This window comes from Saccostrea cucullata, unplaced genomic scaffold, assembly GCF_032062105.1.
Source record: "Saccostrea cucullata isolate Sc308-1 unplaced genomic scaffold, CSIRO_AGI_Scuc_v1 ctg10343, whole genome shotgun sequence".
Classification (NCBI taxonomy): domain Eukaryota; kingdom Metazoa; phylum Mollusca; class Bivalvia; order Ostreida; family Ostreidae; genus Saccostrea; species Saccostrea cuccullata.
In genome coordinates this window covers 3,877-22,533 of record NW_026924062.1, presented here as the reverse complement: position 1 = coordinate 22,533, position 18,657 = coordinate 3,877, and the positions used below count along the sequence as shown (strand labels likewise).

Below are 18,657 nucleotides of genomic sequence, written 5' to 3'. Positions count from 1 at the left end.
AGTTTTAAAGGAAATTTGCACAAACAGGGAGTTGGGGAGCGTTTGGGGAACATCTGTAACGGTTCCCGTTACAATTATAACTAGTTATGTTCCCCAAACGGAGTTTGGGAACATATTGTTTTTACTCTGTTTCTTATTATTATTATTATTTTTTTTTTTTCTTATTTGTTCTCCGGTACTTTTTTGTCCGCGAGTGTTCTCAGAAACTGTTCACCCAACTGAGCTAAAACCTTTTTAGGGTTAATAGGTGTGTAGTGTAGGTGTGCGGAACGAAGGTCATTTTGCGCGCATACGCATGCACGTGCGTGCGCGTGAAATGAGTGAATTGACTGATATACTTAATATAGCTATAACTTTTACATTTTTTGATGAAATGATTTGAAACTCATTATATAAGGATAGATTAGTAGTGTAGATAATGTGATACTGTCAAATTAGCACGAACTCACGCGCATGCACGTGCGCTTTGCTCTGATTGGCTGAAACAAAAATCTCAATATCTATTTTGTTTTTTGACGAAATGCTTTGAAATTCAAAACATAGGCATGCTTTAGGATATCCTACAATATGGTGTATAAGAATTTTCATCAGATCACGCGCATGCACGTGCGCTTCAATCTTATTGGCTCAAACTTTAAATGGCTATAACTCCCGTGTTTTTCAACAAATCAGCATGGGATTTAGAACATAGACAAACATAATGGATTCCTAGAAGAAGGTATAGTCATCATGCACATGCATGCACGTGCGTGAACGTGCGCTTCGCTCTGATTGGCTGAAACAAAAATCTCAGTATCTTTTTTGTTTTTTGACGAAATGCTTTGAAATTTAAAATATAGGCATGCTTTAGGATATCCTACAATATGGTATATAATAATTTTCATCAAATCACGCGCATGCACGTGCGCTGCAATCTGATTGGCTGAAACTTTAAATGGCTATAACTCCCTTGATTTTCAACCAAACAGAATGGGATTCAGAACATAGATAGATATTATAGACTCCTACAGCAGGGAATGGTTATCGTACATATGCATGCACGTGCGTGCACGTGAAATGAGTAAAATTCCAAATACACTAGATTAAACATATTTTGGGATTAAATGCTGTAATATTTAGAATATTGAAATATATCAATAGTGTAGACAAGATGATATGGTCATTACGCACATGCATTCAAATGCGCATGCGTGCAATGCTTAAATTGAATACTTCTGATAAAACTTTGTTAAAGTCTTAAATGTTTCGCGTTTGTCTTATTTAATTAAGCTTACAGGGAATAAGGCACCAAAAGGGAGTTGGGGAGCGTTTGGGGAACATCTGTAACGGTTCCCGTTACAATTAGCACTAGTTATGTTCCCCAAACGAAGTTGGGGAACATATTGTTTTTACTCTGTTTCTTATTATTATTATTATTATTATTATTATTATTATTTTTCTTCTTCCTGGGAAAATTTTGTCCACGAGTGATCTTGTAAACTACACATCCGACTTAGGTGAAACCTTTTTAGGGTTAGTAGGCATGTTATGTAGAGTTGCCAAACAAAGGTCATTTTGCGCGCACGTGCTTGCAAGAGCGCGCACGTGCAATAGGTGAAAGTACCAATATAATGGATATTGCCGTAACTTTTCTATTTTTTGATGAAATTTTTTGAAACTCATAATGTAAGGATACATTAGCAGTATAAACAAGATAGCATGGTCAAAATAGCAAGATCTCACGCGCATGCACGTGCGCTTCGCTCTGATTGGCTGAAACTAAAGTATCAATAACTTTCTTGTTTCTTGTCATAATCCTTTGAAATTTTGAACATAATCCTACATTATAAAGATCTACCACATGATATATAAGAATTTTCATGAAAGCACGCGCATGTGCGCGTGCTGCAAGCTGATTGGCTGAAACTTTAAATGGCTATATCTCCTTTGTTTTTTGACGAAATTCTTTGAAATTTAAAATATAGTCATGCATTGGGATATCCTACAAAATGATATAGAAAAAAAATCATGAAATCAGGCGCATGCACGTGTGCTGCAATTTGATTGGCTGAAACTTTAAATTGCTATTTCTCCTTTGTTTTTTGACGAAATTCTTTGAAATTTAAAACATAGTCATGCATTAGGATATCCTACAAAATGATATTTAAAAAAAAAATCATGAAATTACGCGCATGCACGTGTGCTGCAATCTGATTGGCTGAAACTTTAAATAGCTATAACTCCCTTGATTTTCAACCAAACAGGATGGGATTTGGAACATAGATAGATATAATGGACCTCTACAAGAAGGTATGGTCACCATGCACATGCATACACGTGCGTGTTCGTGTGCTGCAATCTGATTGGCTGAAACTTTAAACAGCTATAACTCCCTTGGTTTTCAACCAAACGGGGTGGGATTTAGAACATAGATAGATGTAATGGACTTCTACAAGAAGGTATGGTCACTATGCTCATGTATGCACGTGCGTGCACGTGAAATGAGTAAAATCAAAAATACACCTGAATGAGCTTATTTTTTAATACTTTTGGATTAGATACTTTAATATTTAGTATATTAAAATATATAGATTGTGTAGACAATATGATATGGTCATTACGCACATGCATTCACACGCGCACGCGTGCAATGCTAAAATTTGAATGAACTTGGTACACTTCTGGGTAAACATTGTAAAAGTCTCAAATGCATAGAGTTTGTCTTATTTAATGAAGCTTACAGGGGATATGGCACCAAAAGGGAGTTGGGGAGCGTTTGGGGAACATCTGTAACGGTCCCCGTTACAATTAGCACTAGTTATTATTATTATTATTCTTTTTTTTCTTCTTTGTTCTCCGGTACTTTTTTGTCCGCGAGTGTTCTCAGAAACTGTTTACCCAACTAAGCTAAAACCTTTTTAGGGTTAATAGGTGTGTAGTGTAGGTGTGCGGAACGAAGGTCATTTTGCGCGCATACGCATGCACGTGCGTGCGCGTGATATGAGTGAAATGATCGATATACTTAATATAGCTATAACTTTTACATTTTTTAATGAAATGATTTGAAACTCATTCTATAAAGATATATTAATAGTGTTGATAATATGACACTGTCAAATTAGCACGAACTCACGCGCATGCACGTGCGCTTCGCTCTGATTGGCTAAAACAAAAATCTCAATATCTTTTCCGTTTTTTGACGAAATGATATGAAATTTAAAATATAGGCATACTTTAGGATGTTCTACAATATGATATATAACAATTGTCTTGAAAGCACGCGCATGCACGTGTGCTGCAATCTGATTGGCTTAAACTTTAAATGGCTATAACTCCCTTATTTTTCATCCAAACAGGATGGGATTTAGAACATAGACACATATTATGGACTCCAACAAGAAGGTATGGTCATCATGCACATGCATGCACGTGCGTGCATGTGTGCTTCGTTCTGATTGGCTGAAACAAAAATCTCAATATCTTTTTCTGTTTTTTGACGAAATGCTATGAAATCTAAAATATATACATACTTTAGGATGTACTACAATATTATATATAACAAATATCGTGAAAACACGCGCATGCGCGTGTGCTGCAATCTTATTGGCTAAAATTGTAAATGGCTATAACTCCCTTGTTTTTCAACTAAACAGGATGGGATTTAGAACATAGACAGACATAACAGACTCTTACAAGAATGTATAGTCCTCATGCACGTGCCTGCACGTGAAATGAGTAATATTAAAAATACGCTTAAATGAGTGTATTTCTTAATACTTCTGGATTAATTGATTTAATATTAAGTATATTAAAATATACAAATAGTGTAGACAAGACGATATGGTCATTACGCACATACATTCAGATGAGCACGCGTGCAATGCTAAAATTTAAAATATTTTTTGTATTCTTCTGGGAAAACGTTGTTCAAGTCTAGATTGCATAAAGTGTGTCTTATTTGATAGCGCTTGCAGCGAATATGGCACCAAATGGGAGTTGGGGAGCGTTTGGGGAACATCTGTAACGGTCCCCGTTACAATTAGCCCTAGTTAAAACTTGAAATTTCTACACTCCAGCCTTATTTAGAATGTCGATCAGGATTTGCAATTTTTCATTAGAAGTCACTTTAGTCAGACCTTAAAGGGGCTTGGTGGTTGTGGCCATTTTTAGACTATTTTGATCTCCTTTAGAAGAAGAGCTCCATATAAAGATACCGGTGTACAAAAATGTCAAATTTATGAAGTAAAATGTATTGAATTTTTCTTTGCCAATGATAACTAACAGCTTAAAATATCATATCTTAAAAATTAAGTTATAGCTGGTGGTCAATTTGTTGACACCCCCCCCCCCCCCCCAAGCCTCCTAAAAAATGAATGAAGTTCATCTGAAGTCTTGTGGTCATGAGTGGACTCAGGATCCCAATATTGTGAGGATGAGAAAAGCTAGTATCACAATAACATATACTGGTATTTATTCATCAGAAGTACCTAAATCAAATAAACTCATTTCTAGTAACAAATGATATGTAAATGATTTTACTAAACCTTGCTTTTTCTATCAAACCATTTCATGGTATATATATGAACATCTTAATAATTTTTTTTGAGTAAACAAAATTTGTATATGTAAACCAAAATGTAGTGTTTTACCTTTAAAAGTTTGTTCCTATACAAATCTATACTGAAAAAAGTCTTAACATTTCTAATGTTTTGCTAAGCGGGCATAAAAAAATCGATATTTGACCGCTGAGTGAGATGTTGAACTGGTCAATGAGATGTTTGACAGCTTACGTCACAGAGTGGGCAGAACTTAATATCTTTTTTATTCTTTGGTGTTCAACAGTAACGGACCTGATGTTACATCACGTAAGACAGTACAAAATACATGTATGTTAAAAAAAATAAACAAGAGGGCCCATGCGCCCATGGGCCAGATCACTCATCTGAATGCCTTTCTGTTATCTAACAGTTACAGATTCACCCCTTTGTAATACCTAGTTTGACCTTGACCAATACCCAGGGGGTCATGAATTAGCCACGTTTCAGCTTTTTTGGCCTAGTGGTTCTTAAAGAAAATTCTTTAATGACCCAACCCTTTTTTTGCTTTTTCTTAATTTTCTCCCCTTGGTAAAGCCTTTATATTAACAACATAAACTCCCCATCACTAAAGGTTGCTTTGTACCTAGTTTGGTTAAAATTGGCCCAGTGGTTCCTGAGAAGTTGAAAATCTGAAGCAGGCAGTGATGACGGAAAACGGTGTGATCAGAAAAGTTCAGGTTAGCTCATAAAAATTTCCTATACAATGTATATGTATTTCTATGCAAAACTTTGCTCAACCATTATGGCCCTGCCCTACCCATGGAGGTCATGATTTGAACAAAATTTAATCTACACTACCTGACTATGCTTGCATATGACCAATCATGGCTTTGCTGTTCTTGAAAAGTAAATTTTAAAAGAATTTTCCTACATAATTCTATGTAAACGGCCATTGTGACCCTGTACTACCTCCAGGAGTCATGATTTGAACAAACTTGTATCTACGATACCTGACAATGCTTCCATAAAAATATGACAAATCATGGCTTTGCTGTTCTTGAGAAAAAGAATTTTAAATAATTTCAGTTTTTCTATGCAAAATTTTGATCCCATTGTGACCCTGCCCTAACCCCCCCCCCCCCCCCCCCCCCGGGGTCACGATTTAACAAACTTGAAAATACACTATCTGGAGATGGTTCCATATAAATATGACCAATCATGGCTTTGCTGTTCTTAAGAAGAAGAATTTTAAAAAAATGTTCCTAGTATATATTTTTCTTTTTAAAACTTTGATCAGCCATTGTGACCCCCCCCCTACCGCAAGGGGCATGATTTGAACAAACTTGAATCTACACTATCTGGGGATGCTTCCATATAATTAAACTAGAAGTACTCTGAGCATCACTAAATAATCACCATCACCCCCTGCCTCCCATATGAATTGAATGGCAGTATCCATATTTTGCTCTGGAAAATCCAAAATATATGGCAGATAAAAGAGTCAAATAGGAGGTCATAATGGCAATATGTAATAAAGATTCTGTGAAAGTTTCATTGCATTTCCTTCAGTGGTATGAGAGGAGTTGCGAATAAGAGATGGGTACCCCAAAGCGGAACAGATGGACCGACATACCGATTACTTTATACCCTCCCACTTTTCAAGCGGGGGTATAATAAGACCAATCATGCTTTGCTGTTCTTGAGAAGAAGATTTTAAAAGAATTTTCCTATAAATTTCTATATATAAAACTTTGATCGGTCATTGTGGCCCCGCTCCCTACCCCCAAGGGTCATGAATTGAACAAACTTTAATCTACACTACCTCACGATGTTTCCTCATAAGTTTCATCCTTCCTGGCAAAGTGGTTCTTGAGAAGAAGATTTTTAAGGTAAACTAGAGGTACTGTGAGCAACGAGCTCACTAAATGATACCCCCTGCCTCCCATAATGTCCAAGTGTTGCTAATTATTGTTTTACGGTAATGTGTAAAGAGGAATAAATCAATATCTCGTCTTATCAAATGTTATCCAGAAGCTTCTACATGTGACGTAATAGGTAAACATATAATGGCAATGTCCATGTTTTGCTACGGGAAACCTAAAATACGTGTCGAATAAAAAAGGAAAATAGGAGGTGCACAATGGCAATATGTAATGCAATCTAATTAAAATTAGATGTTAGATCCGCTCGCATACTAGCTACACTAACATCTAACAACATCCCATAGAGGGTCACGTCAGAGGTCAAATTCTATCAACCAATCAAATTGTTGCTGGCAAAATCATCGGACATTTGTCGAAGTAATCGAAGCGAATAGATCTCGAGTTGTTCCGACTTTGACCTTTGACGTGACCCTCTATGGGATGTTGTTAGATGTTAGTGTATAGGGAGTATGCGAGCGGATCTAACGTCTAATTTTAATTAGATTGTATGTAATGAGGATTCTGTAAAAGTTTCATTAAATTTCACTCAGTAGTATAAGAGGAGTTGCAGATAAGAGATAAAGCGTAACAGACGGACGGACGGAAATACCGATTACTATTTACCCTCCCACTTTTCAAGCGGGGGGTATAATAACATAAAAAGGACTATAACAAAAGATTTATTGCCCGAGTTTTGGTTCTTGAGTCTGACGAAATGCATGTTGCCCTCGAACCCAGTCAATAAACATGATAAATGTATATTAGCATTTACTACTACTGAGTACTCTTACCATACCTTACTTGTCATCCATTTCAATGGTAATAGCATAACTATTGTAGCCTTGCCCTTCTTGAGACTACACATATGAGGGCTGTTCGAAAATTATTGTTAGAGACACTGTGTATATTTCTCTTTCTAATTATGTCTTTCATTAAGATTTCATAAAAGCAAGAAATAATTAACAAATATTATATATCTTCTCTTCAAAGTTAATTAATGTAATTGTGTCAATGAATGGAAGAAGCACTCGGCGTAGTCATGAATTCAGATATTGAAAATATGCAACACCAACACTGAAACTCCCGGTGGACCCGTAATAAAAGCGAAAATATAATTCAATTTATGTGTATATTTATTCAATTTAATTTTGTTTTCATGCCGTGTAAGTTTGTTAGAATTTTGATCAGTAATACAGAGATCATTAAAAGAATTAGGCACAGTAAAGATATCTGATAATGACGACAAAATGGATTTTTATGTCAAGGTGGAGCAGCCAGCACACCTAAACTCTGTGTAGCGCTAAGTAGAACTCATATCCAGACTGAACAACTTGCTAAAATAATTAAAAAAACCAGACGTCTCTTTCAAGACTGTAGCTCTACTGGTTTATACTTAAAACAAAGGAAGAGAAAAGTAGCAGTTGGGACTTGAGACTTTAAATCAGCAATAAATAGAAAAATGATCCTTGCCACTCATCAAAATAAAAACAGATGCACAGAATTATGTATCTTAGTATAGTCTACTTGTGTGTCAAGTTATACTGAAATCGGACCAAAACTGTATGAGGAGTAGCATTTTGAAAGAATTTCACAGAAATTTCTATTTTTAGTAACCATGGCAACACCGTTCATCGAAATCAAAAACCAATGCACAGAATTATGTATCTTAGTGTAGTCTACTTGTGTGTCAAGTTATATTGAAATCGGACCAAAACTGTAGGAGGAGTAGCATTTTGAAAGAATTTCACAGAAATTTCTATTTTTAGTAACCATGGCAACACCTTTCATCGAAATCAAAAACCGATGCACAGAATTATGTATCTTAGTGTAGTCTACTTCTGTGCCAAGTTATATTGAAATCGGACCAAATCTATAGGAGGAGTAGGATTTTGAAAGAATTTCACAGAAATTTCTATTTTTAGTAACCATGGCAACACCTTTCATCGAAATCAAAAACCGATGCACAGAATTATGTATCTTAGTGTAGTCTACTTGTGTGTCCAAGTTATATTGAAATCGGACCAAAACTGTAGGAGTAGTAGCATTTTGAAAGAATTTCACAGAAATTTCTATTTTTAGTAACCATGGCAACACCTTTCATTGAAATCAAAAACCAATGCACAGAATTATGTATCTTAGTATAGTCTACTTGTGTGTCAAGTTATACTGAAATCAGACCAAAAATGTAGAAGGAGTAGCATTTTGAAAGAATTTCACAGAAATTTCTAATTTTAGTAACCATGGCAACACCGTTCATCGAAATCAAAAACCGATGCACAGAATTATGTATCTTAGTGTAGTCTACTTCTGTGCCAAGTTATATTGAAATCGGACCAAATCTATAGGAGGAGTAGGATTTTGAAAGAATTTCACAGAAATTTCTATTTTTAGTAACCATGGCAACACCTTTGATCGAAATCAAAAACCGATGCACAGAATTATGTATCTTAGTGTAGTCTACTTGTGTGTCCAAGTTATATTGAAATCGGACCAAAACTGTAGGAGTAGTAGCATTTTGAAAGAATTTCACAGAAATTTCTATTTTTAGTAACCATGGCAACACCGTTCATTGAAATCAAAAACCAATGCACAGAATTATGTATCTTAGTATAGTCTACTTGTGTGTCAAGTTATACTGAAATCGGACCAAAAATGTAGAAGGAGTAGCATTTTGAAAGAATTTCACAGAAATTTCTAATTTTAGTAATCATGGCAACACCGTTCATCGAAATCAAAAACCGATGCACAAAATTATGTATCTTAGTGTAGTCTACTTGTGTGCCAAGTTATATTGAAATCGGACCAACACTGTAGGAGGAGTAGCATTTTGAAAAATTGTTTACAGACAAACAGACAGACAGACGGACGGACGACGGACGCATTACTATTGCATAAGCTCTTCTGGTCTCTGACCAGTAGAGCTAACAACAAGAAAAAACATGCCTGATGGTTTGTTATTTCATTGGTTTATAGCTTTTCCTAACCAATAATTTAACCATTGTGAAATTAAATTCTCAGGATGACCTTAAATTATTACGGAATTAATAACATTGGCCTGAGTTGCATAACTCGGTAAAGATATGTTGATAGACATATTCGTGTTTATAATTTCAGCGGAAATTGAATAAGAAATTTTGCATAATTTTTTATTCGATCATTATAAAATGTTGGGGAATTTTCATGAATTTATCTCTGTCCTTTATGTAAAGGTTACATGCCGAAAACTGTCCATTCTGTGAGAAGAAAGTACTATTGGAGGGCCGTTAGGCCCGACAATAGTTCTTTTTTCTCACAGAATGGACAGTTTGAGGCTTGTAACCTACTTAAAACATTTCATTCCATTGTGTTCAGAATGGACTCTCTTAGAAAAGTTTCTCTCTCTTGCAACGTCAATGAAGTAAACATCCTTTGTATTAAATTTGGCATTGTCTTCTTAGTAGACTGTCTCAGGTAAATTTGTTGATTTAAATACTGTGAATAGGATTCACTTCAATTGTTAACTTAGTGGACAGTTACAGGTGAGTTCCTTGGTTTTGTATAAAAAGCATGCACATCGAACACCACTTCTTAGTAAATGTCCCTGCGGTTAGGATGTCCTCTTCAGATGGAGAAAGCGTGTTTTTAACACAAAACAAGTTTAGAGAAGTTGATGAACAAGAAAACAACACGGATGGCATTCTCAGTGATATTTTGGATTTGGAAAGAGAACATCCAAAAAAACAACCGAATTTTGACCTCAAAGTAGATATTTTTTCGGATATTTCTGACGAGGAACTTGTTAAGGCCACCCAAGACATAGAAGGAAAAGAAAATATTGAAAGGTTTGCACGGCTCAATCAAGAAGATTTGGATAATTTGGTTAAAAAAGGTTTATCGAAGAAAACAGAGCAAAAGTCAAAGTGGGCAATGACTCTATTTACGAACTGGCAAAATGAACGAAAGCGTATGTTACCAAACCATGATACATTTATGTACCAGGATTTTATGATAATGAGTGATGAGGAAATCAACAAAACAATGAGTTTCTTTGTAGCTGAAGTGAGGAATAAATCTGGAGAGGATTACAGACCCAATAGCTTGTATGAAATTGTGTGTGCAATTCAACACAAATTACGACATGAAGGTAGATTCATAAACTTTTTGGATGATGATAAATTTCACGATATGCGCAGTATTCTTGATTCAAAGATGAAAGAACTCTCTGGGCGAGGCATGGGGATAGAGCGGAAACGGGCAGAGATCATAACTGAGGCTCAAGAAGATGAAATGTGGTCCAAGGGAGTTTTAGGAAGAGATACACCTCAAAAACTCTTAGATACTCTACTGTTTCAACTAGGACTACATTTTGCACTACGAGCAGGACAGGAACACAGAAACTTGAGGGTTGGGACAAACAGTCAGATTTCTCTTTCCATGGATGCATCTGGACTGCGATATCTCGAATATAGAGAGGATGTCTCCAAAACAAATCGCGGTGGGCTCCAGCACAAAAATCTGCAACCTAAAGTTACCAGAGCATACCAGAACAAGAATGTTCCCGAGAGATGTCCTGTGCTCACGTATGAAAAATATCTGCATTTAAGGCAAGTATATTGTTGTTAATTTCCACCAAAATATTGCTGTAACATATATCTTAATTTAAAACACTTTAATCTATAATATGCAATTTTCTTTTAAAGGCCTGAAGCTGGTAAAACCAATGCTCTCTATTTGCGACCTCTGCGGTACCCCCCAGATTCCACTCGGTACGCCGACTCCCCTGTTGGAGTACACACTCTTCAACAGACCGTCGCAAAACTGTGTAAAATAGCAGGATTTACTGGCCACTACACAAACCATAGCCTCAGAGCAACCGCCGCAACACGCCTTTACGATGCTGGCATTGATGAGCAGCTAATAACCGAGAAAACTGGACACCGCTCGACATCTGTTAGATCGTATAAAAGAACAAATGAAGAACAACAGCAAAGAGTGAGCAAAATCATTCACGGTGAAAATCAGTGTGATGTAGCTATCAAGAAAGCCAAAACCGCAGCCGAAAGTGATTCTAATGTGTGTGCACCAGCTGGTGCTAGTGAAATTGAAATTTCGTCTGGAAGTGTATTTTTCAAATTTAAATTCTAAAGTTGGAATAATTATTACAATGTGTGTAATTCGTTGTTCATGAATAACATGTATATCTTTTGTGTTGGATTTGTTGTTATTTTTTTCTTAGTGCTTACCTGTAACTGTCCAATAAGTTGTAAAAAAGTGTCCACTATTTTTAATAGTGGACAGTTTTTCCAACTTACTGGACAGTTACAGGTAACTTATTGGATTGTTTTTGTTATTTCAAGGATAAGAAGGTATTAAAAGAACAAAAGATGATGTCATAACAATGTTTTAAGGATTTAAAGTAAATGTCTCAATAATTTCCAAACAACCCTCGTATACTATTTATTATACTTCTGTGAATAATTTCTGTATAAAAATATGACAAATAAACATGCCATTTTTTTCTTAAGAGTTTGTACTATGAAATAGTTTTAGTGCTATTTGGCCATGGTGAAAGTCATCAAACTTTTCACCTATTGTCCTCATAGCCAGTTAATAGGTGTATACTATAGAAGTAGTGGGATGATCCACTGTTGGACAACAGTATTCACTTTGACCATATATGGATTGATTCATCTAATTTAATATCACGATAACTGACCGCTTTTTTATTTCATAAAATGTCCGGGCTTTAGAATTCGAAATTTTAAGTCCTTTAGTCTGTATCAAGATTGATTGATTGATTGTATACCGTTTAATGTCCCTCTCCAGAATATTTCACTGATATGGAGACGTCACCATTGCCGGTGAAGGGCTGCAAATTTAGGCCTATGCTCGGCACTTGTTAAAACAATTAGAAATATATAAAGTACAAACATCTTGGTGATACAGAATTAAACAATCAGAAATAAAGTACAAACATCTTGGACATTCTTGGTGATACAGAATTCAAAATATAAGAGTCAAAATGGTGTCAGTCTCGCCAGATTATGTTAAATCAACAAAACCTGATGGCAGTAAGTCGTGTTTCTGTTGAATTAGTTAATTTTCATAATCTGTTATGTTCCAAATAAAATGCTCTAAAAAATTATCTAGTTTTATTTGGTTTTAAATGTATCGTGATATGTATCGTACTGCACCTAAGGTATCATGATATATATCAGATTGGTTAAGTTCAGTATCATCCCAGCCCTAATACTAAGGTGCTTGCATATCAATAACCATGACTATTCATGCTGACCTTCAGATTTTTTTGGCTTTCTCCTGTAAATAATTATTCCAGTGTAAAAATTTTGTCCTTTTGTTATCCCATCTTACCCCTTGACTTGATGTCATGATTTGACTCGATTGATTGATCGTATATTGTTTAACATCAATGATCCATTATATTTCAAGGTGGTCCTTTTACACATTTCAGTTCCATCATTTCAAAGGAGATGTGACAACTTGTTGGATGAAAGTCGTATCCAACTACAAATCTTTGGAGATTTCTTTTTATCCCATATTTAATATTTCACAATCAATGTATTACATAGGACTCCACTATATTTTATTTCATCACACTAACACAAAACTGTGCACATTTAAAAATTTCACTCTTTATTTTGTTACTTGTGCTTTTGTATGACTTCTGGGCCCAAAATTGAAAATAAATACTTACATAGTGATGTCAAACTGCGCTTAACTGTTATATATATTTAATTAAAAACAACAACAAAAAGCAGAGTACACAGGTTGAAGGCGAGTAGTTTTGAGGGATAGCAGCTACATCTTGAACGCATACCAATAATGGGTTAGTCAAGTGCTCTTTGCAAATACTAGCTGTAGCCTTTAGGTGCCGTTTCTACAAAGTGAAAGTGCCGTTTTCACTGGGTACCGTTTGAACGAAAATTCGTTACATGTATTTTCGCTTATCGTCTTTTAAAATCTCGCACACTGGAAAAAAGCACAGTAAAATCGTCTACATTTGTTTAGCTTTACCTCGCAGCTAAGCCAGTCACCGTTCCACATTGATCAGATGAGATTTATAAGAAAAATTTGAGTTCATACATCAATTTCATATACCAAAGTATTAAAAGACACTACATCAAACAATTAATACCTTTTAAGTAATGGAAAACGTAATTATGAGCTTTAAAATCCCGCAAACCCCAATAAAAGTTACTTCAAGTTCTCTATCTCAGCACGTTGTCCAATATGGCGTCGGTATGTAGAATTTTCATGAACATCGAACCCGATTAAATTTGATTTGTCAAAGAGACATGGTACACATGACCAACGTAATTCTTATGGTTAAAAATATATACACAATATGTACAAATACAGTATACATAATATTTCAACGTTTTCAAAAAAAATTGGAGAAAGTTTTATCAAATCTCATTAAAGTTATGAAACTGCAGCATTTTGTAAGTATCTAACAGAAATTTTAATTTTTGGTATCTATGGTAACATCCTTTCACCCAAATTAAAAACCAACATACAGAATTATGTAAAGTACATTGTAGTCTACTTATGTGCCAAGTTATATATATTAAATCAGATGAAACTTGGTGGAGAGGTAGCATTTTGAATGAATTTTCAAAAAATTCTATTTTTAGTAACCATGCTAATACTGTTCATCCAAATCAAAAACTGATGCACAGAATTATGTATCTAAGTGTAGTCTACTTGTGTGCCAAGTTATACTGAAATCAGACAAAAGCTGTAGGAGGAGTAGCGTTTTGAATGAATTTCACAAAAGTTTCTATTTTTAGTAACCATGGCAACACCGTTCCTCAAAATCAAAAACCAATGCACAGAATTTTGTATTTTAGTATATTCTATTTGTATGCCAAGTTATATTGAAATCAGAGCAAAACTGTAGAAGAAGTAGCGTTTTAAAGGAATTTCATAGAAAATTCTATTTTTAGTTAACATGGCAACACCGTTCGTCGAAATCAAAAACCGATGCACAGAAATATGTTTCTTAGTGAAGTCTACTTGTGTGCCAAGTTATACTGAAATCAGACAAAAACTGTAGGAGGAGTAGCATTTTGAAAAATTGTTTACAGACAGACAGACAGTATATATGCTGTGACATTCTCTTGTCCGATGAACCCATTGTTTTCAAGTAAAAATAAGTATAAAACTGTTAATCGTGATTGCTTTTAAATAAAGAAATCAATATTTATCGACGGATTTTTCCATTATTTCCCGATCATGACAAGTAGCACACAGCGGGTGTGACCGGTCAGCAAGGGATGCTTATTCCTACATGGCATCTGATCCAACTTCTGACGTTTTAGTGATCCGTGTTTGCTCTGATCCTGATTTCTATTTATTGAATGGGCTTTTGAGCTTGAATACTGTTCTTCATTTTATTAAATTTTCACAAGAATTACAGATTTAAGGTGAACATATTATTGAAGATAATGGTCGGAATTGTCAAAATATCTCTTATTTGGAACAATCTAAAGCCTTAAATACGGGCAACTGAAAATTGAATCAGTAGCCAAGGAGAAGAACTCCAGCCGTAGGTCCAAAGTTTTGGGCACTTAGATGAAATGTTCCTTACTAGTCTAAAAATAAAAGTCTAAGAAGTAGACAGTATGAAATATACAGTCACAATACGATAGTTTTTTTTTTTGCCAGGAAGGTCATTATAGCGGTCATGCAATTAAGGATATGTTGACTTTAATAGAAATTTTTGAAATCCGTGCAACATCAACTTATTGGTCAGTAGTTTCTCTCGATTTAAACAACTTACCGTTCACAAAGAATAGCTAAAGTCATTTCTTTTATCGGATAATTTTGTTGGTCCTAATCGTCGTTAGCCAGTATAATACATTCAAATATGAAATAGATGATACTGAATTTCAGGTCACTGGGATATGAATGAAAATAACTTTTAATACTTAATTCAACGTCATTGATATATCTTAATGTTGAAAACCTAAAAGTGTTTATTTCTTCTTAGGAAGTAATTTTTAAATACATGTACTAGTAATTCTTTTTCATAATAAAGGAAAATGAAATCGGCCTATAAAAAAAGGACAAAAAATACGTTCTAAATAGGTCACTATGAGTATTCTCCACAACATCATTAAATTTAAACACACATACACATATATACCTGATACAAAAATTCGAAATTTTCATTGACATAAGCATCTTTTTGACAATGTTAACATCAGCTGGTTTTGTTCCAGATGAAATTAATGGAGATAACGAACAGTATTCAAGCTAAGTCCATTAAACAATACAAAATAGAAGCAGTGCAAAGACGGACCTAAAAAAACATCAGAAGTGGGATCAGGTGAGGAGTGAGCATCCCCTGCCGACCGGTCACACCCGCCGTGTGCTCCTTGTCATGATCGGCAAATAACGGACAAATCCGTCGACAGTTAATATAATGACCTAACAAATAGTATGAAAAACATTAGAGGTTGAATCGTTTGCCATGGGGAAGTGAGCATCCCCTGCCGACCGGTCACATCCGTAGTTTGCTCCTTGGTATGATCGAGAAAATAACGGAAAAATCCGTCGACAGTTCAATGTAAATTAAAATGCATGAAGAATAGCAAGAAAAACTCCAGTCGACAAGTAATGATAAATTGTATTTGTTGACAAGGTCGATCACTGTATCGACCATAGAACATACGAAATGATGACTTTAAACGAGATTGCTAATATTCTTGTTTCAGCAACTTGTTTGTCAATTTCTTACCTCGCTTTAAAAATATGTTCATAGGTAGAGCATGCTTTTGCGTATCGAATCAGTTAAAGCTGACATGAACTCTTAAAAAAACATCATTTTTAATCTTTGTACGACTTACTACATTCCTGTACGCCCTTGTTCGCAATATTTCTTCGATTCCGCCATATTTATTCAAAATATTTTGGCCACTTGTACCTGCTATATAAAGCCTGGTACATTTGTTTCACTTGAGTGATTTTCTAGCCTGGCTGTCGACGTGTACACATCTCCGATAGCAATAAATTTTAGAAATCCATAAACTTACCAAACTCATGTTTTAAAAGTAAAAATCCAACAAAAACTAGAACTAGCATACTGAGAAGTAAATTATTTTTGAATGCATTAGCTGCAGTATAGAAAAAGCACTAAAACGGAATACATTCATGTACAGCAAAAACCGTTTGGAGATCGAGAAAACGCATCGAACGCAGTTATAAAACATTTACCTGAATACTGCTATCGTTACTGGGATGTGCACATGTCGAAAAAAATATCCTATTTTACTTTTATTGAAATATGCATCTCAGAAGTCATGTAATCTATTGCTAACTCATCAGTAAAAAATTGTCACCATATAGCACTTGGACACACGTGGTCCATGCCGAACAGTTTATTTGGTCAGGGAAAATTTCAAAGGTGGAAAGCTCACCAGTATTTTGGTTGATTAAAAAAAATGCAAAAAAATTTGTTTTCAAAAAAGGAGTACAGTTTTCTGTATATATAAATGTAAATAAAATATATGAACATGGCTTAACTACATCAAATTTATCATATATCATGCATCACTAGGAATCTTTCATCCTTTGAAGAGATTTTCATGTGAAAAAGGGGGGGGGGGGGTAATAAAACATACAAAACACTCTCCTAATCAAAGTACTCAGAAGTACAGAGAGCCGGGCTCATTTACAGAGTGGAATGAATTTCTTACACGAATCACGTTTATATTCTGATGAAAAAATTATTTTAAAACGATCAATATAAATGATAAGACACTGACAGTGAGTTTTGCAATCCTAATACCACGGTCCGATTTTGTCAGAATCAGAATTAATCTGGTACCGCAGCTGAATGTAAACAAACAGGCCAGTCTGGTTCCCTCTCCTGCTTTACCTCGTATGTGTAGAGAACTACGGTAACACTGATTATCAAAAATCCTTACGCGAATAAACTATGTTCTTTGACTTCGGACTGAAGTTTTCAAAGTCATTACTACTAATGTTTATTTATATAATATATAAAACTTCGTTTTATTTTTGTTGCTTTATTTAGCGTTTGTATTATCTCAAAAGCGGTTGAGAGTATAGAACTATATTTTTGCACGTAACTTTAAAATGGCGACTATGGGGTCAACATCCTGCCTTGAACAGGATCACATAAGCCGGCAATTGCTCTTTGAGCAATAAGCCCGGCTAAAAATAAATTGAAAAAGATCGGATCTCTTTACTATCAATTTTTTTCAAATAAATACAGTGTTCTGACTTTATATTTTCTTTAAATATAGACATAATATAACTTTATTTAAAGTTATTTATGATTCACACAATGAAAGAAAAAGTGAGCAAACTCACATACCCACACTCCCCCAAAATTCAAAGTGCCGAAAGTCCCGAAAAAAAAAAATATACAGAAATCGGAATTTCCTGATGCAGATCTACATATTGTGTCCTATATATCTGACAAAATTCTGTGCAGCGGTTTATGAGGAGTTGCGCTGACAAACTGTTCATCTCTGTATTCAAAACATGACCAAAAATCTGAAAAGTGTCGAAATTCGAAAACCTTATACCTCCCGCAACTTGTTGCGTGGGGTATAATATACGAGTTTGATTCTGTGGTACATGAATGATCAAAAGAGAATTGAATGTGAATTATATTTCTTGACATAATATTAATGATTATATAATAGTCAAAGCATATACATGTACATGTATATAGGAAGGGAGAGCAAACTGCTGGTGAGAAATCCATATTCTTCCTAAAATCAGTTTTTTTATTCCTCTTGTCTAAAACATTTTTGTCCAGATTCCTTACCTGAGAAGGTATTTGAGAAAGTTCCCAATGTTCACATTCTTGTGACGGTGATTTCATATTTAGTTTCAATTCAATTCAATTAGGTTTATTTTCTTGTCAAAAGTAAAATTATTATTCCAATTTTTGAACAATTTTCGACTTCCCCGCCTGAAAAAAAAATCCTTGATCTGTCCTAACGGCTAATAAATGGTACAGCTGAAAGTGCATATTATTCGTATTCAACCAGGTTTCAAGTAACCCTACCCTCGGTTTTAAAATTATTTCCCAAATATTCCTACAAAAATAATTTTTATTTTAAAAAAAAGGGCTAGACTGTCAGGCAGGCATACTGAAATCTCGAAAGACTTCCTGTACAGTTGTAACATCATAATTTTAAAACAGACACATTCCTCAAAATGTACATACTTTGTGGTCG

The 18,657-nt window shown here is 34.9% G+C and overlaps 1 protein-coding gene across 1 annotated transcript; it reads left to right on the top strand.

Annotated features, from left to right (window-relative positions):
- Positions 1–10,030: 10,030 nt before the first annotated feature.
- LOC134265623 (zinc finger MYM-type protein 2-like) lies at positions 10,031–11,743 on the top strand (the record flags this gene model as incomplete). Its single annotated transcript, XM_062747852.1, has 3 exons — positions 10,031–10,998; positions 11,119–11,513; positions 11,655–11,743. Coding segments are annotated over exons 1-3 (1,452 nt in total), but the record flags the coding sequence as incomplete, so codon positions are not given.
- Between the last annotated feature and the right edge of the window lie 6,914 nt (positions 11,744–18,657).